Here is a 26,005-nt window from a genome sequence, read left to right on the forward strand (position 1 = left end):
CTGTGTGAACAAAATACGGTGTTGTATGAGTCAACAAGGGCGAAAGGAAGACAAAACATCCATGTAACGTGAGCAGTATGGAGGTGAGTCATCACCCTGAATGTGAAGCGCCACACAGCCATAGCTCTACATTCAAGACAAGTCTTTTCATTCCCCTCATCAAAGAAATGCCACGGCACAGAGTGTCACACAACTGGTTGACTGCTAGAAGCCTGGAGAGGGGCAGGGAGCTGACTGTGCAAGGTTACCCACTCAACATTTGTCCCTTTTGGTCCTGACACCTTTACTTAGCACTCGTCACCTTCTGTTACTGGTGGAGTCCAACCACCGCGCACACACACACACACACACACACACACACACACACACACACACACACACACACACACACACACACACACACACACACACACACACACACACACACACACATCTTGGTCACTCCACGCGTGTCGATCAGTCAGTAAGATCAGAGGGGAGCCGAAACAAAACCCTGTTGCGAAACTGTCGGCCAGGCCCCACCCCTCTCCCCTCCCAACCATTCTTTGGCCAGATAAGAATTGGAGGGGGAGCTGGGGTTGAGCTGGGGCTGTACTGGGGCGCTGCACTGGAGGACCTGGTTCAAGCCTTGGGATGCACCAAAAACAGAGGGACAGACTACGGACAATAGGAAAGTGGGAGTGAGGGAGTCACCCAGGGGCAGTGAGGCGAACGGTCCCCAAGGAGCTGCACTCTGGCACTGGCCAGAGATCAGACTGGGCCATCAACCAGAGCTTTGATCTCTGCCTTTTATGTTCTGAAAATGTTCCACCTGCACAGCCGAGTCTTTTCCTGTTCTCCCTCTCATCAGCAGAATGCCTTTGGACAGCAGAAAAGACTTGAGAGACGTTACAAGTCCAGGACATGACATGCTACAACAGAGTTGGAACTGCAGAGATAATCAGAATCAGAAACAGCTTTTGAATACACTTCACAATTCTGCACACTCAGAAAACACTTTGATAGACTGTGTGTGTTTGTATATGGGTTGTGAAGAGCGGGGCTTATAAAGCATTGTGTCTTCCATGCCTAGACTAAGGAATCAGGATCAACTGTCAATCCTAAAAACACAGAGGGGTCAAATAATGGAGTAGCATGCCCATCTCTTTCTGTCCAACAAATAGGCTTTTCAGAACAGAGGGGAATTCCACTATGCACAAACTCCTTTGAAAAAGCACAAACCCTCTGAAGTGATACTATGGTAAATGAGGCAGGTCCCCCAGTAGCAATTTACAGCAAAGTCTCTGATCTTCGTACCTGCATGGTTAGGCAGATACATTATCAGTGCATTGACATTCCAATGATTCTACGCAGAACCTTGACATCTTTTCATCTACCCTACCCTTTGTGTAGGCCAGAGTTGCTCAAAGAGGGGCCCATGGGTCAATTTTTTTTGGCCCAGCGAAGGGTTCCAAGGTGTAAAGATGCGGAAGCAATACAGTCAAATAGTATCTGAAGTGTGATTTTGAGAAATCTACTGCATGGAATAATAACAATCTTGATGATGCAAGGCTTAAGAAGCTATCATTTACTGATTTTCTGGTCTGCCCCCCATATTATGTTTCCATGCCAAAAAGTCTGGGCAGCTCTGCTATAGAGTTTCAGAAAAGGTAGCACATTCACACGCAACAAGGATAATTTTGACTTTCATGTCTAGTACACAGCAGTAAGCGCACACGATACAACTGGCCACGGAAACACTTATTAATCTAGCTATCAATGATTTTCAAAACCAACAACTTGGAACACGTGGCCAAAAAAACAATTACAAGAAGAGGCGTGTGTGTATTGACTTTCCCAGAGAGAAGTGTAAATAATAGAGAAAAAACAACAGGATTTGTTATTTGTACAATAAATGGCATTAAAACAGCACAAAACACCAAAGCAAGCACTGTCATGACAACTATCTGGCGGCATCAGCACCTGGTTTCATCTTACATGTGGTGGTTCTGCATAACCATTAATGGCAAAACACCAACAATTCATATCAACCTGTCTTTTCTCTTGGGCTTCTGAAAGGAGGAATCTGAGGTGGTAATTCCCATTTCCCCCTCAGTAAAAGCATTTTCTCTCATCTGCGTAAATTTTCCTGGAAAGACAAAAGCTTGTTGCATTTTACTATTTGCTTCTGCGTTTCTAACTATACCTTATGACTAATCTCAGTGCTGCAGCATAATACAACTACAACCCCACCCTGCATTTCTCACATACATTCACAAGCAACACTACAGCAGGAACCTCAGAGTACAAGAAAGACTCTTGGCATATGGCAATGTCAGCAACTAAGAAAACACAGAGAACCCTCCTTACAGGCTGAAGCCTGGCTGCAATCGGCACACAGGGTAGAACCATTTGTTGGCTCAACTATAAACTGTTCTCAATCACTGCTGTTTGTAATGCTGGGCTGCTAGTCAGCTGGCTGGCTTTGGGATCACCATGATAACTGTTAATCCGCAGCAAAGATTAGAGAGCCAGTAATGCAACATGCTGTTTTCAATCCATACAGATTTTCTCTGTTTTGTTTCAGCTTGACCCTAACCATGGGAAACACAGATTCATGCTCACTGAGCCATATTCAACCATGCGGAGCATCAGCCAGGCCGAGCATACTAACCCGGACAAGGGTGCTCTTGGCCTGAGCTCGCTGGGGTTGTGCTCCTGGGGCGCCCTGGTCCCTGGATCCACTGCCCTGTGCTCTGGCCCCAGCTCCAGAAGTACCGTTGGTGCAGACTCCTGCACCAGGACCAGCCCTCCGAGGCCTCTGCTTGATGCCGTCCAGCAGGCGCACCAGGAGGATGTTGCTGGGCAGTTCGTCCACGGCGCACTCCACCAGTGTCCGGCACTCTGGGCAGCGCAGCTCTCCACGAGAGCCTAGGATGCCTTGGAGACATCGGCGGCAGAAGGTGTGCTGACAGGGAAGAACCTTTGCTGAGGCATCTAGCCGCTCCAGACAAACGGGGCACTCGAGCAAGTCCAACAGCACAGACTCATCCATTCTCTGTGTGTTCTGCCTCTACTTCAGCAGAAAAAACATGCTGCTGATAAGGTTTTTGTTTGGAAGCAGGACCAGCACTGTCACGTCACTCCCATGCCTCGGCTATGGCCATGGCGTCTGCATTATCTGTAAAAGAGGGTTAAGATATGCAAATCGCTCAGCTGTAAACACAAGAAATAGGTCATGGTATTCATTCAACAGACAGCACATATGGCTGAAGAAATCGTGTAGTGTTGCTTCATTTGTTGAGCATGAGAAATAGCCTATTCAATTTCATTTGCAACACTGGAACATTACAAAGTTCTGTCCTGTTAAGTCATATGTCACATCTAAAACTGTAGCTTAAAGGCGAGCTGACAACACTGGTAAAACACAAAATCAGGCTGCCCTATTTCCTTTCACGGGATCAACGATTGTGGCAATGAAATTCAAGTTTATCGAATCTAGTCCACAGTTCAGTTAAGGATACATCTCGACGCTGTGGTTTTGTATGTATGATTTTTGTATGGTCAACATAGCATAAGCGCGACCAAAGAGAGAAAGATGCAGCAACAGGGCAAGAGTGAAAGCCTGTGATTTGCCTCTGAACAGCGAAGACATGAAGAGGATTTTATTACGACTACAGCCAACTGTCTGCTTATTTTGTCAGCAATCTGAAGCAATGTTACAGTTAAGAACATCCTGACGTCCTTGTTCGGGACTATACGGATGTAGCTTAGATTAATGTCAAATGCTGACATGTTAATGGAAAACTAGCTGCAATTTCGGTAAGAAAATCCAAATGGCGTATTCTTGAAGCTTGTACAGCAACGGCATACTAAGGAAAATAATGTCAACATTATGTAATACTTCATAACAGTGGATATCACATGCATTGTTAGTTACATTACTTTTTATGACAGGAATACTCAGCACACCAACGTTTTCTAAGAGGCCGTTAGTTAACATTACAAGTTTGCAAATTAACGTTAGTTAGCCAAGATCACTCGCTAGCAAAGCGGCTAACGGGCTACTTTAATATTGCCGTCTTAAAAGTGACTTAGAAGTTTTTACAACGCTTGAAACTGACAAAAATGTTTCTTATGATTGTCCGTACGCCACGTAATGTATCTACAAGTTTAAAGCTCATTCGCCCACGAAATACAATGTAGCTTACCTCTTCCAAAACAGGACTCCTCCTCTTCTTGCCCTGTATCTGCCAATTGCTGCCTTCTTGCTACTTGTTAGCAAGCTAGCTGGAATGTACTGGCCACTTAACTAGTATTCAGCTGACAAATACTGTTGTTCTCCCACGGTAGTTTTAGTTTAGATGCAGAAGACGTGTAGTTACATGTAGCTGTAAGAGAGACTTATATACAAGTTAACATGAAAAAGGCAGAGACGGGAAAACTGAACTCTGGCTGCCGTCCGCATCTAGCGCCATGACGAGTGCTAGTACTACTAGACTGTGTTGGTGGAAACAAGCAGAAAGGGGGAGGGTGTACGTGGGCTTCAGGGGCTGTCGGAAATATTGGAATGATTGGTTGAGTACACGTGAACGACCAACAAAATACCAGAGTTGCCGAGATGTGGCGTTTAGGGGCGAAGAATATTGTACAGTGACAACAGTTGATCGCAAAAGTGATGAAATATACAACATTTGACTAAGAAATCAATTAAACTTCAATTACATGCCTGACATGCATTTTTTCTCTTCATTCTCGCACTGTAGCTGAAAGTGTCTCTCTGCCACTTGAGTTCTAATATAAAACAACAGTCATCAGAAAAAATAACTATTTTTGTTACAATGTCCATATATTGTCATTTTTTCTACCAAAAGTACCTGAACGCGCGACAAATCGTATTTACGACTTTTAGCTTGGAAAGTAGGAGCTTACGAGGCGCGCTGGAAGGCAGCATCTCCCCTCGTCTGGAGGGCGTGAATCGTCTAATGATGTGTCAAAAAAACTTGCAACATCAGTCCCAGTCGAAGTGAAAAATAACATGTTTTTCGTCCTTATTTAGCTACCTCTATTTAGTTATTAAATGGCTAGCTGAAAACTAGCACACTCATGCAACTCCCGCTATTTTTTTATTATCATTATCACCAAAATATTAATCTAACTACTACTACATTCTCTCAATTAGTCTACAACTTAAAACCTCCATGTACTAGGTGATGTGCGGACGCATTTCTTTTTAATATTTTGTGATTTTTTAGATTATTATCTTTATTCTTAATTTCCCCCATATAATTGAGTGACGGAGAGGGGAATAGGGGCATCTGGTGGTCAAATTTCAAGCTGAAGCAAGTAAACTTATCTTTCCAGATAGCCCGCACATTTTCTCCTGGAGATTTTCTTTTCTAGTCTAGGTGAAGATACGCCCTAACAAACTGTAATGCGAATGTGACATGTATGTGCACACTACTACAGTACTTATAGCCCCTGGTAATAACAGCTGGCTGACAACATTTCAAGCTGTTGTGGCAGCTACAGTAGTAGTGAAAGTAGAAATTTTGGTTTTGTGTTTCATAAAATCACAGAGCAGCTATGAACAACCATAGTTTAGAATGCCTCATCACACTATATCAAAATGTGAATACCCTTTTTTTATTTTGAAAATGCTCCTTATATTGAAAATGTGCCCTGCTGTGGACTAGAATATAAATGACTTTTTCTTGAAACAAAAGCAAACTGATGGACCTGTCAAACAGATATAAATATAGAAAAAGAGGGGAGGCAGACAGAGAAAGAGAAGGCGCTGCTTTTATTACAAAGAATACATTAAAGACAGACCTTTGACCCCTAAGAACCTTAACAGCAAAGGCACAGCAACAAAACTACTTGAGGGAGAGGAGAGGCAATGAGACACTGCAAAATAATAAAAATGAGATTTATTTTTATCTCGTTTGGAGGACACTGCATATTGAGCAAGAGGGGGAGAGATGAAGGAGAGGAAGAAAAGAGCAATAAAGAAGGAGATTTATGTGGAGGTGGCCCTCTTCTGTCACCAGTGATCCCATGGGAGCTGGCAGGAGCCCTCAGGTCATATTTCCTCACTGTGAAGAGACACTGCTCCGCCCCCCCGCAACCTCGACTGAGACAATGGCCCCTGCCCTCCTTTCCTGCATGAACCCTGTGCATTACCCACAATCATCTTGCACACATTCAGCCTGTGTTTTGTGAAAGCCTATAGTAGGAGTTATTTTCAGCGATATAGAAAGGGGTGATTTGTAGACCATGAAAGGCAATAATCATTCACAATGGCCGCACCTGAGGACAAAAAAATAGTTCACTTCACACACACGCACATACACAGATGATGGAGGAGACAGCTGTGTTATTGCCTATAAAAGGGGAAGAGGAAAGCAGGAGAGGACAGGACAAGACATATGTCCCATTTTCCCCTGAAGGGATAAACCCTGGACCTGACAGCGGTAATGCCCTCTCTTGTACGGTGCAGTGCAGTAAAAAATCCCCTCAAGAAGCATAGTATTGAAATGTAGCCAATACTAGAACAAAATATGATGAACATTTTGAAAAACCAATTTGTCTTGCATATTACAGGGCTGATTTATATTGTGTGTCATTTCTGTTCACAATGACAAGGTGACAACACTACGTAAACCACATAAAAAAAAAGAATTGATGGCTTAATTGAAACCAGACAAAAATCTCCTGGGCTTAATACATTATTAAGAACAGGACACTCAGTTGCAGTGATCTCCATTTATATTGCTCTGATAAGGCTTTTAAACTTACTATCTCAGCCTGAGGCAAACTGCTTTCCAATTAGATTAGGGAACATAGCTGAATGTCAATGAATGCTGCCTGATAATGGTTGAGTGCGTATACGTCTCTGCGGGGCAATTTTTCCTTTGAGAGCTGAGATCAAGCCAACACAGGCCTTATGGAAAATTCAAACCGAGAATTGAATTAATTCCATCCGAAGTATAATGTCAACCCGAGAAATGGGGTGGGACAGTATGAGACAGTAACCTATTAGCCGTAATCCATTTCTGACCTGTCTCCTGTGATCACCCGCTCTAATTTTAGTGCAGTTGTAAAGTCCCTTCACAGGAATAATCTGATTAAACTGGAGAATTTATGGACAAAGCATTGAAGGGAAAAGTTTCATTCAATGCTAAGAATACAGGTTTAATTACGCTTACCTTAATTTATTTGATTCCTTTGAGTTCCAACCAGTAAACACCAATAGGCCCAGGAAAACAATTGGATTTACTAAAAGTAAAGCCCAACCCTTGATGCTTTAACACATCAGTTATTGGTTTATACAGATTAATGAGTGGCAGGATTTTCTGAAGGCAGATTCTGCAGGAAACTTTATAATCCCACTGTAATTTAAATTACAATTGTTTTGTCAGTTTGAAAATTAAAAAGTTGAGATTCTACTGAAACGAACATGAACAAAGCCAACGGTGGTGCTATAGTGCGATTCCAGATTTGGCCTATAAGGTGCTTTCCTCATCATGTATTCTTCAAAGTAAGCCATGAAAGCCCTCCCTTCAGAAAGCCTTGGCATATGAACAGGCAGCAGCCTACCTTCATGTATATGCCTCTCAACTAGTAAAATATAATTCACTGCTGAAGATAAAACAACCAACCATGCATAATGCAATTCAGAGAGCAGGACATAAAATAGAATTTGTAAATTAGAAATGGAACAACACACAAACACAACACCAGCGTGCACCATAAATATTGAATGCACTGCTTTGTTGTGTACACAGATAACGGCAGTAAGTGCTAGTCCTCTCTGGCTCTGTATTATAGCCTGGATGAAGGCAGGATATAGAGGGAAACAACCAGGAATTCTTCAAGTTCTACAGTATGTAAGTCATGAAAGCATGTAACATCATTTATTAACATGGGACCTTTAGAGACGGGGCTGTAAACCCACTGTAACACCTTCATCTGTTCATATTGGAAGAATGCTACAGTCAATTATTTGGTCATGGTCTAACTCAGAGGAAATACACCCATCCTAAATTAGATGGGGTGTTCGAACATTGGAAGCTCTCCTTATATTAAACCAAAGGGAGGGAAACTACACATAAATCTTGCTAGCTGACAGAGGGGTGAGTGGTCGTTTGAAGGGTATAGGATGAAAATAGTTTTGTGTAGTTACCAGAGGACAACACACTTATGACTCGTGAAAAACACAACAAAAGATTTTTTTTTTTTTTTTTTTAATCATTTGAAATCGGCAGCTAATTTGCAAGCATCAATGCTGAGCCACACATTAAAGTCCACCTGGCACTAATACAGAAAGAAAAAGCAAATATAAAACTTCAGGTTCTTAAAAAAAGGTGTTTATTTTATATAAAGATTTACAATATTTACTTAATTATCAAATATGAACTGTTGTTAACATCTATGCCATTGCTTCCGTCACCTGTACAATTCTCTGGGCACAATATCAATCTGACCCGACACACTGCATCACCAGCAGCACTCGTGTGCGGCAGTCCTGCTACAGTACCATGGCAACATACACCATTCTCACACAAAATGTCACCTTCCCTTTGAACTAATTTGGGTTAACTGAATCCGTAGGAAATGTGGAAAAAATGCATTAGATAACAACTATTTGTCCGGTGAAAAAGTTGTAAGAAAAGGAGGTTCAACTGGTTTTGTGTGATCATAATAAATTTGTTTTGAGGTTGACCTGGTTTACCTTTTGAAGCTATGGTGAGTGTGTGACACCACCCTCTGAATTAGAATGAGCACCTGAGGGGATCAGATCTCTGCCCACCAAAATGTTGCCATCAAATGAAATGCCACTGTGGACTCTGAACGAACCACGAAACACAGAACAGGGTTTATGCTATCAACAAACGTGACAATACATGTGTTTCAGTAATTTATGAACACATACAATCATATATATATATATGTCACAAAACCTTGAAGTTAACTTTGGTTAATAAGAACACGTATTTGATAATGCACTTTTGTAATGTATGACGATTGGTTAGAAAATAGTGTCAGGTGCTGATAGTCAAAGTACGAAATACAGCCTTAAGTGTACTAGTTACTCATCATGCAAGTGTGCCTGAAACACTGTTAGATGCGTGGCTGCGACACTTCATGCATAGATCCTCCTGCCACATGACGTGCGTCATGGGAAGACATCAGATGGCTAGCAGATTGTCATAGCTGCCAGCGGCTTCATTGCACAAAACACTATTCATCATTATCTAAAAGAGAGGGAGAGAGAGAGGGACAGAGAGTGAGAGAGAGAGAAGAGATAATTCATTAGATAGACAGCAGCCAGAGTGCTTGCAGCACAGAAAGACTCCAGAGGTCAATGGTCACATCATGTCTCCTAATCAGAAGTGATGGGAGAGGAGCTAATGACTGCGAAATTCCAGAAATAGGCAGTAAACATTGATCCTGGACTCTTCCTATAGGTCACCCATAAACATAAATGTTGGGCGGCATGCAACACAAAAGTTTACAAAAACAACATCAGCAGCATCAGAATTGGCCAAGTCCTCTCAGACTTGGGACTGTTTACGTTGGTCTAAACTTAAAGGAGAAGTCTTGCTTTTTTATGTGATATTCAGATAATTTGTTTGCCTGACAGAAGTCTATAGCCTAAGAATACATGGGTTCGTTCTCTGGTAATGGCCACACAAACATCTTAAAATTTACCCACTGTTAATGCTGAATGAATGGGAATCATAGGTGCATGTTTTAGAAATCCTGAGAAGGGTCCTTGAGAGAGAAATTAGACTTTTACATCATTCATTTCATCCTAGTGAAAAAAAAGGAAAAATTAAAAATTAAGAATAGTAAAATGGAATAGTTCAGCAAAAGAGAGAATTTATCTGCAGACTGCTCCCGTCCTGAGGGAAACCTGTCAGACTCAAACGAAATCCTCTTCCCGCCCTCTTATCCGCCGTGGCCCTCGTCTGACAGCTGACTTGGCACAGAGCAAGTGGGCGCAGACAGACAGTCTTAAGGGTGTGTTTCACATCTACTTAGTCCCTACGTGACTGGGTAAAGCCGTGGGGGCGTGAGGAGAGAGAATAGGATTTGGCAGATTAGATTAAACTGCTCTCTGCGCTCTCACACAGCTCTCCGCTATGGGAAAACCGCACAGCTGCCGAACAGAACAATTAAAAGAGGAACACGTGTATTCCTGCGGTTTACACAAGTGAAGAGAAAAGAGTGTTGAGGGAAACAGAGATGAATAGAACAAAGGGAGGAGGAAAAAAATGACAAAAAAAACAAGACCAAACCGGTGATTATGGTGTGATTCAAATTAAACAGACGGGCAGCATGCTCTTCAGGGACACAATGGAAAACGATAAAAAAGACAAAACTACCTACAATTAACTAACAACCAACTATTAACACCAACCTTCTTGGTATGCCCCATCTGCCATTACTAGGTGAAGGATGTTGGGATACAGATGCTGGTGCTCAGTTCCCAAAATGCTCAAGACTAAACTGGAGCCCAGGTCAATATTCTCATCTTCATCTTCATGTATAGCCTTCAGCATCAACAACAAACACAAGGCAATGTGTTAAGTGAGTCTTATGTTCTACCATGAAGCACAGACAACCTCACAGTTTAGAGGGAGATAAGTAAGGGATAATGCCCGACGAGGTGTCCATTATCAGGAATTAATGGACGAGGGGGAGGCCAGAACCCATTAATTCCTGATTATGGACACCTCGAAGGGCATTATCCCGCTTATACCATGGTCACTTGCCAAAGAAAAAAAAAATGAAGACCATTAATTTATATTTTCATGCGTTTTGTAATCAAACTATAAAGTTTTTCACAAGCCATAACTCAGTTTCCCTGGTAACACCTGAGGGTTTGACTAATACCTGGAACAATCATTACCATCTCATAAGGTTCTTATGCAATGGAAATGCTGTTCACTACTCCAGTAAATAGGACGAACCTTAGATACGACTTGGCAATGGGAGATATTTCTAGTCCGCTCAGCTCATAGAACCCTTTGGCTCAGCTATGAGCCAGAAAGCTAACGTTATGCTAGCAAGATTCAAAGTCAATAACACTGCGTACGGTTGACAAACAGTAAATATAATTTGACAGTATTTAACAACAAGACTAGCTAGCTATCCAGCCATGTCATTGTCCCCAAATCAATATCAAGATTTTCACGAACAAATGATAGGCCATGTGTACTGTCGGCCGCAGCCTGAATTCAGGTGACTGTGTCCCTGTTGCTATGGTTACTCATTTTAGATACAGGCTGATACTACGTAGCCAGTGCATTAATTTAGTTTTTTTTTTTTTAGTTTAATTTAGTAATTCAGTTTCACTGGAACTACTTAGTAGGTGTCCATTATCAGGAATTAATGGACACCTTGCAGCCAATCAGAATCGAGTATTCACCCAGACCATGGTATAATGAGAAACATTCCATACCTTAATCTTATTGTAGGCCTCAATGAACTTCTCAAAGCCCATCTGCTGCTCCAGGTTGAAGCGGAGCTCTTCCAGGCGGCTGAAGATGCTGTCATGATGCTCGACCTCTCCTCCCTGCTCCTCCCCACTGCCATCTACGGTGCAGTGGGATTACTATTATGCTTCACATCGGGGTCTTGATCGCCCTGAAGGGGCTTATTTTGCAAAAATAACACGCTTATTATATATATATTAACTAATATATTAATCATTTGGCATGAAATAGTTTGATGAAATGATTTCATTACAAGCTTAAGAAATTTACAAGCTTCTGCCAAAAACATAGTTCAGCAGGTCTGCAACCATAGCAACATAAACAAATACAGTAAGATTGACGTTTTGTCCTCTCTGAATGACTTAAGTAATATCGGAAAATCTTCCTTGTATCTAACTTAGGTTAACTGAGTAGTTGTCTACAGTAACCAAGGAGTAACATCTTTTTGTTACAAGGTATAGCTAGTTAATTTGATTGTAAGTCAACAAAATGTACTGGACTTCTTGACTGCAGAATGAGATGATTGGATATGAAACAGTGGTGTTTTACATGAAATAGCGCTCCATTTTTCAGAAATGCACATACCTCAGAATGCATTCATTAGCCAATCAGAATTGAGTATTCAGCAAAGTCTTGTAATAAAATATTTTATTTCATACAAGCATCAGCTGGCACCAGTCAAGGTGGCGGACAGGTGGTGCATTATTTTTCGATAACCACACACCTTGTTGTGTATTATCTTTTTCTTAATGTACTTTTGCATTATAATCATTTTATAATTTTAATGATCTCACACACTTGCAGCACTGCTAACTCCAGCAGCCCTCTTACCTGAATGCCACTCTTCATTGAGCTGGCTGTTACTGCTGTGGTGCTCTTCTCCCACTCCATTGGTAAGCAGCTCCCCAGCGTCTTCATCACCAGGACTTCCATTGGAGCATTCCTCCTCCTCCTCCTCCTCATCCTCCTCCTCTTCCTCCTCCTCATCATCATCTACAGCCATCCGATGGGGGTCGTCCTCCTCAGCCTCAGCAGCAATCCTGTTGAAAGGCTCTTGGTCTTCATCCCCTGGAGGGTTTCCATTAAAGTCCCCTGCTTCATCCTCTGGAGGGCTCCTGGTTAAGTCTCCCTCCTCTTGCAGCAGCCTCTCCATGGAGGCCCTGAGCTCCCGCAGGTCTTCATCCTCATACGCACTGGGAACAGAGCATACTCTGATTACACACTGCTGTGTGTAATCGCCACCCCTTGGCTGTATTTAAAGAGTTTTATTGCAAATTGAAACATCCACCATTTGAATTTGTAATGTGCCGTACTTTCATGCTATCAATCATTTTGTAAGCATGAAAGTACGGCACATTAAAATTATGAGTCATCTTAAGACTGCTGCTTGTTTTATGACAATAGAATCATCTATGTTTTTGAAATATTAACCGAGGAATTTCAGTCAGCAACTTTTTCCAAATTGATATATGGTGTTTTGGAATGAAACTCTTCATTTGCTGTCAAACTGAACAAAGTGCACATTCAACATGACACTCAAGTATAGCCCTCCATCCTACAAGTATTTATAAGTTGCCAAATTCATACAATGGGGCACTTGACTGTGCAATGTGCATGCACTTTGTTTGTGTGTGTTTGTCTTACTCCTCAGTCTCGGACTGATCCTCATCTTTAGCTGGCTCTTCCAGGTCCTCTACTTCCAGGTTGTTGTCCGGGGCAACAACAGTCTCTCTAGACATGGCAGAGTCCTGTTGAGAGCTGAAGAGACGACTGAGGTCTGGCAGAGAGCATGTCCGCAGCATCTGAACGCACGACACAAACACAGCCACAGCCACACACAGACACAAGATGTTTTGATGGGCAAGACAGGAATCAATCAAAATAAAAGGCTCGTCAATTACATGGTTCCAGTTCTGACTATGTTCAGACAAAATGCAACTACCACTTCTTGAGGAGAAACTGGTGTGGATGTGAGTGTCTGTGTGAGAGAGTTTGAGTGTGTGTGTATATCTGCATAAGAGAGGGCAATGGAGAGGCCAGTGGAATGCCCTCTGGTATGGTGACACATCAGAGATTTCATTAGTAACACTCTAGTCAGGCAGGCACAGCCGTAGCTGATAAAGCACGCACACAAACACAAACAAAAACACACAAACACACACTATAAGGTTCTCTATGTACAGATAAATAATGTTGAGCCAAGTTCTGCACATTTCAGTGTCCCTGATGGAGGTTATGGAAGATGTAGGATGATGGATGCTCTTTCTCGCCTATCAGACCCACTGCAGGTCCAGACTATGTGATTAATAGCCCTGGCTCCATTCCAGACCCCTCATTAATAAAGAAGACTGAAAGCCTACCTAAAAATACCCCCACAAGCCTCTACATTACACCAGGCACAAGGACAAGTGTGCATTTCCTCCCTTGAAACAGCTGTTCTCCAGATCACTGTAATATCCAGTATTATCATGGGTCACATATTCTGCATGGTTTTTACTGCACTTAATAATCATGCATTAGACAATAACCATTAGAAGCTAAAACAAGAGGTCTTACTTCATCGTACTACTGGGAGTCAGACTAGGTAGAGGTCATTTCCATTTAAAAGTGAACTTTTGTTTTTCATTCACGCTCCACCGGCATTCACCTTGGGGTTGTTGGCGTCAAACATGCCCGTAGAGAGGCCGATGAGGAGGGCGTCGTGGTGTTTGGAGCGGAGAGGTGAGACGGAGCGTGAGCGAGAGGCCAGAGAGGAGGACGATTCGTCCATAGAGGACTGGGCTGAGAGCATTGCGAGAGCAGCAGTGCGCCGGTGGGCCGGGGAACACAGCTTCATGAACAGGGGCTCCTCGCAGGGCGCCGCACCTGGGGGAAGGGGAGGCAGGTTCAGACAGTGGTTCTCAAACTTTTTGGCTTATGACCCCTGAACCAAGTGATGCCTTCTCACTCAGGCTACATATGCAGAGTGAACAGTTCACCCAAAAAAAAAGATTTTCCCTTTTCAGGTCGTTTTATGTGATTATCAGAGGAGGCCTAGAGGATGAAAACTACTCAGTACTTCACAATAAAAAAGCAAAAATTACAGAAAACTTACACATGATAATAAATACGTACAGTAGAAATATGTTTTCTTCCTATCCCATAAATCCCCAGAATTATCTTGTTAAATTATCTTGACCCCCAATTTGAGAACCACTAGCTAAAGACACTATCACACACAATCACACATATAACACACAATCCTCAAAAAAGCAGTTTTGAGCGTCTACCACACTCATCTCACCGGAGGATTCTGTTTGTTTCTCTGCACTCTTCTCAACCTCCTTGGTCTCTGCTGGTCTTGTAACGCCCTCCGGTGGCCTAAAAGTGAAACACACTTTAGCTCTACAAATACCTCTAATGTCTTACATGGTAGGATTTGACTGACTAGCTGAGTAGCTAATGACTGAATTTTCATTTTGGGGTGAACTACTCCTTTGAGTGGATTTTCAATTTTGTTCATGAAGAGATGACCAGTAATCTTGACTCACGCTGGCTGCTGGGCCTGCTGCTCCCATGCCTGCTGTACTCCACCTGGGGGATGTGAGGCCTGCTTTGGGCACTCTTCCAAAACCATTGACTCCAAGTCTGATGGATCTGCAAGTGTTCAGGCCAGATGTGATGGTGTTGCACAGAGAGCACATTTGTAAATGATCAGTTGAAACATCTGGTCAATGTCAGTGCGCCAATGTCGAGTGACATACTCACCCTGAGTGTCAGTGAGGTCGGGGGCTAGTGTTAGCCTTTCTGCTGCACCTGCCACAGACTGTTCCTGATCTGAGACTTCTGTTGCAGTTGCACTCTCCTTCTGAACCTCGGGGCTCTGAACTACAGCAGGTGGACTTGGCTTAGAGGGCAGTGCGTCTTCAGGCGCTGCTGTCTGTTTAGACTTGTCTGGGAAAATATGAGGTCATCAGTAGCGGGGATGAATTATCTGGTTCATTATCTAATGATCAATTCATTCACTTAAATAACACACTATGCTATAAACACTGAAAATGAAACCGTTTAACAAAGGGTTCTTCATTTCTCCATGCACCATATAATGACACCTGTGGAGTAACTGATTTTACCCACAATATGGTCACTGAGTACCCCAGCTGTTTTCAACAGCCTGCTACACACACGCAATAATTATGCACAATCAAATTTGCGAGATGCCTGGTTTAACCATACAAATGATAATCCATTTTGCAACTCCTCTTAAAGCAAGTCAGTTTTCAAGGGGTATCAGACAGTACTAAACATTTTCAGCTTAAAACCAGTTAGTATGATTGTATAATATTGAAAGACACATTTTGGTCAAATTTTCAACCACTGAGTGCACTTTTGAAGTTGTGGCTCAATACTCCCCCTAGTGGTAGAGATAAATCCCAAACGTTTTTCCTTTCCTTTTTCTGGTTGTTTTCATAACTGACATGAGGATGGTTTCATCACATCATCTGTCCTATGGCAGTGCAGTTGTTGAACTCAATGTGTCTGGGCTCAACAAATCACTGGCATTTTAAATCGCCTTTTGTGTTTGACTGGAAGAGTTTGCATTGGCCCTGTGTAGGTGTGTATTGGAGCTGAGGGGTACGTCAAGCTCTGCAGTGAAGTGAGTACATTTTGAACACAGTCAGTCGTCATACTGGCAAAAACTACGGTTGTTATTCTTAAGGAAGGCTAACACTGCCTTCGTGTAGGTCCGAGTATATAACATGAAATTCACAACTTGGCCTGATTATGCTTGAAGAATACTAAATGGGCCTGGATGGTGAGTACAGTTTGACTAACCAGGGCTGGAGAGCTCACCCTCACACATGCTGACGTTCTCTAGCAGCTGGGTGAAAGGCTGAAGCTCCGCCTCCTGGAGGACTCTCAGCACCTGAGAGTCTGGACTCCTCCCCCACGCCTTCCTAGGAGCCTCTTCCTGTAGCACACCCATCTGAATGACTTCACCCACTGTCTGCTCTGAGACATTTTACACACACACACACACACACACACACACACACACACACAGAAGCCCCAAAGTCAAAAAATATACATTTTTATAGGCCCCCTGAGGATATTAGTGCTTATCACTCGGGGACAATGTAACTCACCAGTGGTCCTGATGCAGGTTTCCTCTAGAGTTTGTTGGGCTACAGGGAGGACAAGTGGGACTCCTGCCTCCCATTTCTTCCTGTCTCCACCAGAAGATGGAGACACTGAAGCAGCTGGAGAGAAACAATTTGGGGGCAAAAAAAATTAGACCATAACTTCCTGCAAAAACCTTTTCAGACGTTTCAGACAAGACCATTTAAACAAAAGCACAAATTTGTATGTATTCCTTGCTAAAGAGGATACATTTTAATCACAACATTTTCACAGTATGAGAATGGACATGCAAGATCACTTACAAAATGGGCAAGTCCAAAAAAATACATTATGGAGCCAAGCGTACCACCATGTTAACTTCCCCAGTGTATAGACTAAGCATGATAGCAAATATAAGCTTGTTAATCTGTCTTCTGTTAATATGTGGGATGGAAAGCTTTGTTCTGTGAAGGCTCAACTCACCAGCCGTAGTGATGCAGGTCTCCTCTAAGGTTTGCTGAGCCACAGAAAGGACGGGCGGTTCTGCAGCTTCCCACTTCTTCCTGTCTCCTCCCGAAGCCGGCCGTTTCTCTGCGACAGACTGGTTCTGTTGGGCAGGAGGGGGACTCGTGTCCTCAGGGGGTGGAGCTGAGTCCTCCTCCACTGGGCTCTGGGCTTTTAGATTCTGGTTAAGTCTGCGCAGAATCTGCTTTTTTTCACTCTAATATAAGAAAAACATAAAGCAGCATTATCTTTTAAGGACTGAGGTACAAACATGAATACTGATGCTGTATGCTCTGTCCTCAGCTTTCTTGTTAGGTCACTGTTGCTGCAATAAATGATTATCGACTACTGATGAACTCACCTGGATCACCATAGCAGTCTCTGGTTTGGACAAGTCTTCTTTTATGGGAGAATTCTGTCAAACAAACAACGCAAAATTGGTATAACCAAGCAGTACAAACTCGAACACATATTGTGATGTAGGATGTAAATGTATACTGACTGCGCCAACATCCTTCAGGGCAGCAGTCATGGATATGGCTGGGGTGGAGGGTTTAGATGCAGGCAGGACTAGAGCTTTAGCGGCTGGTTCTGGCTGAGAGGGGCTGGGCTGTGGAAGAGGAGTCTCAGAGGTAGATGCTACTGCTACTGATGCTACTGATGCTGCATCTGCTGCTACACCAGCCTTCAGCCCCCGAACTGCAAGCTTCCACAACACACAACAACCACGATTAGGTTACACCTAGGGCTGTAACTAACGATTATTTTATAATCAGTGAATCTATCGATTATTTTTTTGATTAATCGATTAATTGTTTAGTCTAAAAAATGTCAGATAATAATAATGACAGATGCCCATCACAAGTTACCAGAGCCTAGTCTGACCAGCAGACAAAAAAACCCCAAAGTATTCATTTTATGAACGACATGAAATGGAGAAAAGTAAGCAAATGTTAGAATTTGTGAAGCTGTATCCAGCAAATATTTGATATATTACCGATATTTGGTATTTTACTTGATAAGTGACTAAAACAATTAATTGATTATCAAAATTATAATCGATTAATTTTCTGTCGATCAACTAATCAACTAATCAATTAATCAACTAATCGTTTCAGCACTAGTTACACCTACAGTAGGGCACCAGTAAGGCTAAGGAAAGGCAATGACTAAGGAATGGCAGGGTGAAACAAGGAATGAAAGAACATAAGAACTTACATGGTCCTCCCAAGCTCTCTTCTCTCTCTCGTAAGCTTCTTTCCTCTTCTTCTCTAGTTGCTCTTTCAGCACAGCAGCACGGGCATTTGCTTGGGCCTGGTAAGTACACATACAAACAGACAAAGAAGAATGAGCCTATAGCCTAATACAATATAAAATGTTGAATACTGTAAAACATGATACTTGATTTTCCAAAGGCAGAGTCAGACTCACTTTCAAAACCTCTATCTTCTTTCTTCTGAACTCCGCCTCCTCACTGGACTCCTGGCTGTCAGAACCATCGCTGTCATACTGAAACACACAACAACAACCAACAGACAAAACGTCAGAGAAAAATTAAAATACTTTTTATCAAGGATGCTCTCAGATGGTAAGAGTGGAGGATTGTACCTTCTCCCCTCTGAGTCGAGCTTTGATCTGCTGACGCTCATTAAAGTTCTGCAGCCGGATCTGCCTCAGCCTTGCCAAGTACTCCTGAGTACAAAGACATACATGTTACATGGGCTAAACACGCCCGTGTGCACGCACGTACTCACGCACACACACACACACACACACACACACACACACACACACACACACACACACACACACACACACACACAGATAGCAAAGATACTTGAGACCACAATCATACAGACATTAGCATAGGTAACACTTACATAGACAAAGCTTTACTTAGTAGTAGTAGACAGACTGATGTTGACATCAATACATAAAACACACATGAATATAAAAAAAATCATATAAGGTAACAGCCATGTAGCCAGAGCAAAAACAACAGTTTTGCAATTAACAGTGCAATAAAAATATGTTTTCCCTTCAAAGCAAAAAGCTGTAGTTAAAGAACTCAAAACAGGCAGTGTGGTTATTTGAAATGGGTCAAAATACACAATAAACATCCAAACATAAACAATGATATTGATTGTTGTGAACAACAGCAGCCATTACCGGGAGGCCAAATAAATAGTGGATCAGCTCTCACACACACACTTGTCACGCACAGACACACACCACATTGAGCAACAAGTGGGCATGGGTTTGAGCTGCTGGGTCGCATTATGGGTGTGTCTGAAGGGAGTGCTGTGCAGACACAAATGAAGAAGGACAAGCCAAACCAGGCGTGGTATGGGTGAGGATCAGGTGGAGTGTGGGGCTGGCCATTCGAGCCTGGGCTCCTACCTCCTCCTCTTTGTTGGCTTTGGGTCTCCTGCACCGAACCGACACTGCCCGGCTTCCATAGATGGCTGTCAAGTTTTGCCGGGCACCCTGTTTACCGTTCAATTCAACCACACTTTAGAAGGATGCAGCCCTTACATCGAACTGGCACAACGGTCATGAGTTGGGGGCAGGAGATTTTAAACCAAAATAGATTCATAATATGTGCAAGAGATACACCAGTGTATCCCTCTTTCCATAAAAAAAAAAAAAAACATCTTCAGTCTGTGAGGGGTCATAATCCTTATGATGAAAAGGGATCAGTATGGTAATAACAGGGCTAACTCAAAGCTATTTCACCAGAACTTAATACAACAAAAAACAGTATCAGTTGCACTACGTACCAGCTGTCCCTCAGCACGGACTTTGTTAATCATGGCTTCTCTCTTACGCTGTAAAAACTCCTCGACCTGGTAGGCCCGTTCAGCAGCCATCTGACCACGTTGCCTGAAAACAGAATATGGCAATAATCAATACTCTGACTACTTTTCACAGTGAAAAATGTGCAAACATACAGCGCGTTCAGGCCAGTTGTGTCGTGTCATGTTCAGAATACTGATTAGTGGGACGGCTACTTCACTGACCTGCTAATATGGGCTTGTTTAGAAACATACTGCAGCCTCTGTAGTTCTCTCTTGACAGCATCAGGGTGTGGGAATCGGGCAGGTCCATTGGGTAGCACTGGGCCAGCAGCAGCAGGTACACCCCTTACACACAGAGGCAACGCCGTCAAAACCAGACATTTAACAGACCTGAATTATTTGAAAAAAGATATCTGAACCTACCGAATGGGGCCGTCCGCTCCTGTTGAGGATCCCTCCCTGCTGGCCTCCTTAGGCTGTGGCTTGGCCATCTGGTCCAGAGCAGCGTGGTAGTGTTCATACAGGCCCCTGCTGGGCACTGGGGCTGGAGCAGGACCCTGGACTGCGCCTGGGACGGGGCAAGGACCAGCACCTGCTGCCCTCTTGCCACCACCTCTAAAACACTGAGTTTAGAAGACAAAAGTGTTTTGTGAGCTAGGAGGAGGAGCTGTATTACATTAATGGAATATAATTGACCTGTGTCACATTATATTGATGTAATCAATGAAATGTGAGTTAATGTACAACATAGTTTGTTGTACACAATATGACATATTCTGATATAAATTAGGAAAAGGGCATCCAGTACCTTCCTCTCTGGGCTGCTGCCTCCACTAGAACTCAAGACATGCTTCCAGCCCTGCTCTCGAGCTTGGTTTATACGATTGATCTAGAAGTCAGAGTTCACAGGTTCATAGCACTTCACCAATCCACTACAATGACGTAAGTATAATGTAACAATAATGTAAGAAAGAACTATACTCAAACTGCATATATTTACTACCCACCTTTTCCTTTTCATATCTCTTCATTTGCCCCGCTTTCAACAGGAACATCTGAAGAAGAGACACATCAGAAGACAGCTAAAGGCGTGTTTCCTCACAGAAACTTTACACAGGGACTTCAAGATCAATGCACCCACCTGCTCCCTTTGTTTCCTTTCTTTCTCTATCAGCTCCATCCTTTTCTTTCTCATGCCATCCTGCAACATAAGGCAAAAACCTTTCAATCAAATAGTTTGATCCCAACGGAACCTCCTTTGAGGCAGGAGGCAGGACTGCTCAGTCGTTGAGCAGGTAGGCGAGGAGGGAAATAAATTAGTCTCTGGGTTAGTTGAAAGAGAAAGCTAAATGAGGCAGAACACTCCAAACGGGCCAGGAGAGAAAAACAGGGGATGGCAGTGGTCAAACGTAAATGAGAGGGAGAAAAACTAAGGATGCTGGTAGGAGGGGACCTTCATGTGTGACTAAATGTGGAGAGAAAGGGCAGGAGAATCCAACAGTTAATAGAAGTTACGCGGGGCTCTCAGCTGTACCTCATGTTTTTTCCTCTCTTCCTCCACTTGACTCACTCTTCTCTGGGGGGCTGCTGGGAGAGGGGCCTGAGCAACATATGACACTGGGGTTCAGAGGTTACAAACACAGACTGATGTAAAAACACACCTACACACACACACACAGACACAGATGGGAGAGGCCTCCGACATGCCAGACTAGGAGTTCAACATCAAACAGAGCTCTGTAACACTCATACAAAAAAAAGGCATGAGTGAAGCTTGAAAGCCTTGGTGGCTAATCTCCTCATCAATACCATACTAACCGGTTTATGTTTTACAGCTGGTTTCCTCTCTGCGGGCTTCTTGGCTCCGTCTGACACCTTCTTGACAGTTAAAGGCACTCCGTATTTGCTGGCTGGTTTGGTAATCTTCTGGGCTGGGGCGAGAGGTATGGAAGCAGGGGCAGGACGCTTGGCTAGTCACACAAGTTGTAAATATAAAAACATGTATTTAAGTCAGTATGTTTCTTTTGTTCCTTTTGTTTTACTGCACTTTGTAATACTAATATTAATAATGGCAGAAATGCACTGGTGTGCGTTGGGTCAAACAGTTGAAATGGTCCACAGCGCAATAAAAGCATCAAGTGCCAAACCACCTTAATGCATCTGCTCTCAACATGGTTCAATTTTGAAGTGCCAACCGAGGACCAAAACAGGTGTTTTTGTTAGGTTTCTGGAACTGCAGTGAATGCTGACCTATTTCGGGGGGAAATGACTAACAAAAGTGATACAATTATTGGGAACTAAGCAGGTAATTTAGCTAGCAGCATACAATTGTTCAGCTCTATGGACAAAACTACTCCCTGGTCTCCAAATATAAAACACAAACTGTATAACATGTCAGGAACATATTTCATCACTCTGAAGCAAATATGATATGGTATCGTTATCCATTGCATGGGTGAAATACAGATACCAGTGCTGCTGACGCCTCAAACCTCAGGTCTGCATTAAGCCATTGAAGTGTCAAAAAAGTACGAGTGTCAAATGAAGCAAATAAATCAATTATTTCTTCCAGTGCATTTGGGCCTTAACAATAACACTACACCAAAATGTAAGAAATGTGACATTACCCCCCCAGCATAGAGAGTAGGCATTAAGTTTTGAATGGCGGCATTGCATATTTCAATTTCAGCAGCAAACATGGCAGCAAAAGAGTTTGCTTACCTGGTGACCCCTGTGCCACACCCACTTTAGGCTGCTTGTGAAGAAAAGTATGGCTGAATTCCTGAGCAATGATCTGGAATGAGGAGAAAAAAAAAAATATTTTTACACAGTATGGTACACAGTATGTAACTTTATACTGTATCAAGGACAACTAGCTGTGTGTTCTACCTGTGGTGTGAGGAACCTTTCTATCCTACGTGAGAGGAAGGGTTTGTCCAGTATACTGCTGACCGAGGGCCTCTCTCGGGGGTTGCGCCTGAATAGCTGTCCCAAGAGAGAGCGCAAGTCTTGGGAGTAGTGAGCCGACACAGGAGGGTATGAGCCACGGATGATCTTCAGAACCAGGTTCTTCATGTTGCCAGCCTCAAACTGAGAAGAAACACATGTCGTATGCTGTTACAACCCATAAAAAAAGAATCATTGAGGGCAATCAGACATGATCAAAAGGAGTGATGGTATAGATTAGTGCCTACTAAGACGAAGTGGTTGCAAATATGAGCAGTCATAGATATAGATATGACAGTCTCAAGAAAGACATGATCAGTTCTTTGAAACAAACTCAGTTTGCCATGCATTATACATGGTAGACATCAAAGGCAATACGTCAAAAAACACTTCAAAGAGCACTGTAATGTTGCTGAAGATACACTGACCCTACATTAATTAGTAAACCACTCATGCACAGGATACTTACTGCATGCTTAAGAGTGCACATTTCATATAGGACACACCCCAGGGCCCAAATATCACTGCAGAAGGAGGGAAGGTGGGGAAAGTGAGGGGAGACAGCATTACAAATGGACAGGCCAGGATAGGTTCTGGGGTAGGTTTACATTCATTCAGTAATGAATCAACAGTCATTGGGTAGCCTTGTCTATTCTCCTTCATAAAATGGAGAGAAATAGACAACATTGCTTAGAAAACTGCAGACTGAATATTGTGAAGCTGCTCAATGCAGTTCATTCGAGAGTAATGTAACTAAAGTGGATTAGATTACATACATATTTAAAATAGTTGAAGAGGGAATCAATACTAGCTTCCTGCTATGGATACACACCAGCTAGTTCACTCAATAAAGAGGAGACATGATACCTTTACATCGTCTCAACAGCCACCACAATGACACAACTACCATAGCGATTCTGCATGGCTCAGAATGAGTGTGGCAGAGAACCTGTCACCTGGGTCACTATCAATTATTAATTCTAAACCACACACAAGACAAACACTGGAATCATGGTAACCCAACAGAGTCACCCCAGATGATCAAGTAGTACCTTTTGTTGTTGTAGGGTTTATTTTCACAAATCTCAGGTGATAGGTAATACGGCGTTCCTATGCATGTTCTTGCCAGCTCTACAGTGCTGAAAAATGAGGAAAGAAAGTCATGTAAATTCTACCATGGTAAGCTTTATTACTACAGAGCGGTGGTTTTATAGATATCTGTGTATCTATTCAGATGTCATTTTACATACCTATTCAGCACCCTTGCAATTCCAAAGTCCCCAAGCTGTATGGTCCCATCTTTTGTCAGAAATATGTTCTATGCAGGCAGTTTGAAATAACAGTGTAAATTTTATGAGGCATTGCATGGCATATAAACAACGTATCATTACTGAGACAAGAGTTTGCAGTGCACAGAACTATACCTGTGATTTGATGTCTCTGTGGAGGATCTTTCGATCATGTACATGCTTCAGTGCCAGGCAAATCTGCACAAACCAATCCAGGATCTAGGAAAGAGAGTGAAGCCACAATATACATTATTAGGTTCCACTGTCCACCCAATAATAATCCTGGTGGCTGAACAAGCCAAGGAAAAAATATAGAAACATGAGAGGAGTCCATATATATTCAAAGGAAGGGAACCAAGACAGGAATAGCATCAGATAAGATGATCAATTCTATCAACATGGTATAATCTATTTCACCCTCAAGGTCAACAGGCTGTCTGTGGCATATCCTAAACATCTGTGATTGTCTTGATGCTACCATGGCTCCAAGAATTAGTGGCTTACTTGCGTTTCTGGGAAAAGTACTCCTTTCTGAGAGTTGATCTTCTTGAAGAGGTCTCCACCCTCACAGTAGTCCATCACAATATACAGACATCCCCCCTCTAAAAAGAGTTAATATAAGGCTTAAGATAAACGCAGGAAAACATTTCCATGTTGTACTGTGGCAGGATAAGATTGTACTAGATAATCTCTGTGGCTCTTTATTAGGTTAATAACTGAGATCTTGGGGGCGTGATTACCTTCAAAAGACTCCCTGTACTGAACAATGTTGGGATGACTCATGTTGGCAAGAACAGCAACTTCTTTTCGAGATTCCTGCCTCTCTTTATTGGACATCTGTCAAAATAAGAGAAGGACATAGAAATGTGAGAAAGCAAGATGTAAAATGGAGATCATATCAAGAGTGAAACATCAACCTTGTGGTATAACCTCATCAAGACTAGAAAATGTTTATTTATGAGCTTACCCTTGATATGCCAATCTCTTTGATGACATATTGGTGTCCATCCTCCTTGGATTTGACGAGGATGGCCTTTCCAAATGACCCTTCCCCAATTTTCTTCACCTTTTCGTACTTGTCCATGTTACTGGAATGACTGGCTCCTCATGCTGGGTCTTCAAAGAGATCAAGCAACATATTGCAAAGCTATACTCCATATGAATTATAAATGAGGTTTTCCCCTTAAATCTAAGGGCTACAGTAACTATGGATGTTTACAGATGGCACTAATTTCATCTAAAGCTGCTGACTTATCATGATAGCGTGTCAACCCTTTTATAGCTCGATGTAGCGTTGCTGTCAGACAGAACGGGATCTTGCTCGGACGGGCTGTGATGCTGAGACAACACACAATACACCTACTAGCAAGATTGCTAACGTTAACGTTAATTTGTAGCTTAAACGGGCGGCCAAGAACACCCTGCTTTAAAATATTTGCATGCAAGCAGAGTGAAGAGGCTATCTAACTAACGTAACCAGCTAGCGGTCTACAAATAATATTAGGTAATACTTGGCTTACCATTAGTCTTTTTAGCGGCTGTCTGGTGGAGATTCTTCTACTGCTTTTGACGTATCGAGTCCCTCGCGCTCTCTATCTAACTACATCGACCCTTTGCTGCATTTTCATTGGTCACTGACATTTTCGTCGCTCGTTAATAGGTTAGTAGAGTTGTCAATCATCTTTCACTCTGAATAACGGAGCTAGTCTCCACCCTGGACGGACTGTTGCTGTGAACAATCTTCCTTAGCAACCACAAGCACAAGCACTGACATGAGGCAGAGCCAATGGCGGTGACATGACCAACGAGGTTATATATTATTCCGACCAACTGACATAGCCGTCAGAGGCCGGACTACACAGTTTACTGTTTACTGTTTTTGTTT

General features: G+C 42.7%; 2 protein-coding genes across 2 annotated transcripts in view; both read right to left on the bottom strand.

Annotated features, from left to right (window-relative positions):
• Positions 1 to 4,381, bottom strand: part of sh3rf1 (SH3 domain containing ring finger 1) — a 35,720-nt gene extending 31,339 nt beyond the window's left edge. The window contains exons 1-2 of the mRNA XM_071912820.2: positions 4,191 to 4,381; positions 2,654 to 3,160 (exon numbers count right to left, since the gene is read on the bottom strand). Coding sequence (XP_071768921.2) covers positions 2,654 to 3,034 — 381 coding nt within the window. The 5' untranslated portion in view covers positions 3,035 to 3,160; positions 4,191 to 4,381. The remainder of the gene's footprint in view (positions 1 to 2,653; positions 3,161 to 4,190) is intronic.
• Positions 4,382 to 8,332: 3,951 nt separating this feature from the next.
• nek1 (NIMA-related kinase 1) lies at positions 8,333 to 25,676 on the bottom strand. The gene is made up of 35 exons (XM_078285767.1): positions 25,641 to 25,676; positions 25,088 to 25,236; positions 24,861 to 24,957; positions 24,625 to 24,722; positions 24,256 to 24,339; positions 24,082 to 24,149; positions 23,884 to 23,970; positions 23,301 to 23,355; positions 22,775 to 22,975; positions 22,607 to 22,679; positions 21,704 to 21,855; positions 21,420 to 21,485; positions 21,027 to 21,086; positions 20,893 to 20,940; positions 20,694 to 20,774; positions 20,309 to 20,508; positions 20,108 to 20,230; positions 19,868 to 19,970; positions 18,696 to 18,779; positions 18,519 to 18,596; positions 18,306 to 18,401; positions 17,590 to 17,793; positions 17,449 to 17,502; positions 17,067 to 17,304; positions 16,610 to 16,723; positions 16,317 to 16,475; positions 15,231 to 15,416; positions 15,014 to 15,119; positions 14,767 to 14,843; positions 14,131 to 14,348; positions 13,128 to 13,285; positions 12,315 to 12,676; positions 11,450 to 11,583; positions 10,406 to 10,538; positions 8,333 to 9,236 (listed from the first exon to the last, which is right to left on the bottom strand). Exons 2-35 carry the CDS (start codon positions 25,202 to 25,204, stop codon positions 9,223 to 9,225), a joined length of 4,128 nt encoding a protein of 1,375 aa, XP_078141893.1. The 5' UTR covers positions 25,205 to 25,236; positions 25,641 to 25,676; the 3' UTR covers positions 8,333 to 9,222.
• Positions 25,677 to 26,005: the final 329 nt, after the last annotated feature.

This window comes from Centroberyx gerrardi, chromosome 9 (assembly GCF_048128805.1).
Source record: "Centroberyx gerrardi isolate f3 chromosome 9, fCenGer3.hap1.cur.20231027, whole genome shotgun sequence".
NCBI lineage: Eukaryota > Metazoa > Chordata > Actinopteri > Beryciformes > Berycidae > Centroberyx > Centroberyx gerrardi.

What these genes read in the sequence shown, in the direction of transcription:
- nek1 (XM_078285767.1), bottom strand. Translation starts at nt 25,204, where the DNA reads ATGGACAAGTACGAAAAGGTGAAGAAAATTGGGGAAGGGTCATTTGGA. An exon ending in ATTGCAAGGGTGCTGAATAG is followed by an intron (nt 23,971 to 24,081) that starts GTATGTAAAATG and finishes CTCATTTTTCAG; the next exon opens with CACTGTAGAGCTGGCAAGAA. An exon ending in TGTGCACTCTTAAGCATGCA is followed by an intron (nt 22,976 to 23,300) that starts GTAAGTATCCTG and finishes GTTTCTTCTCAG; the next exon opens with TTTGAGGCTGGCAACATGAA.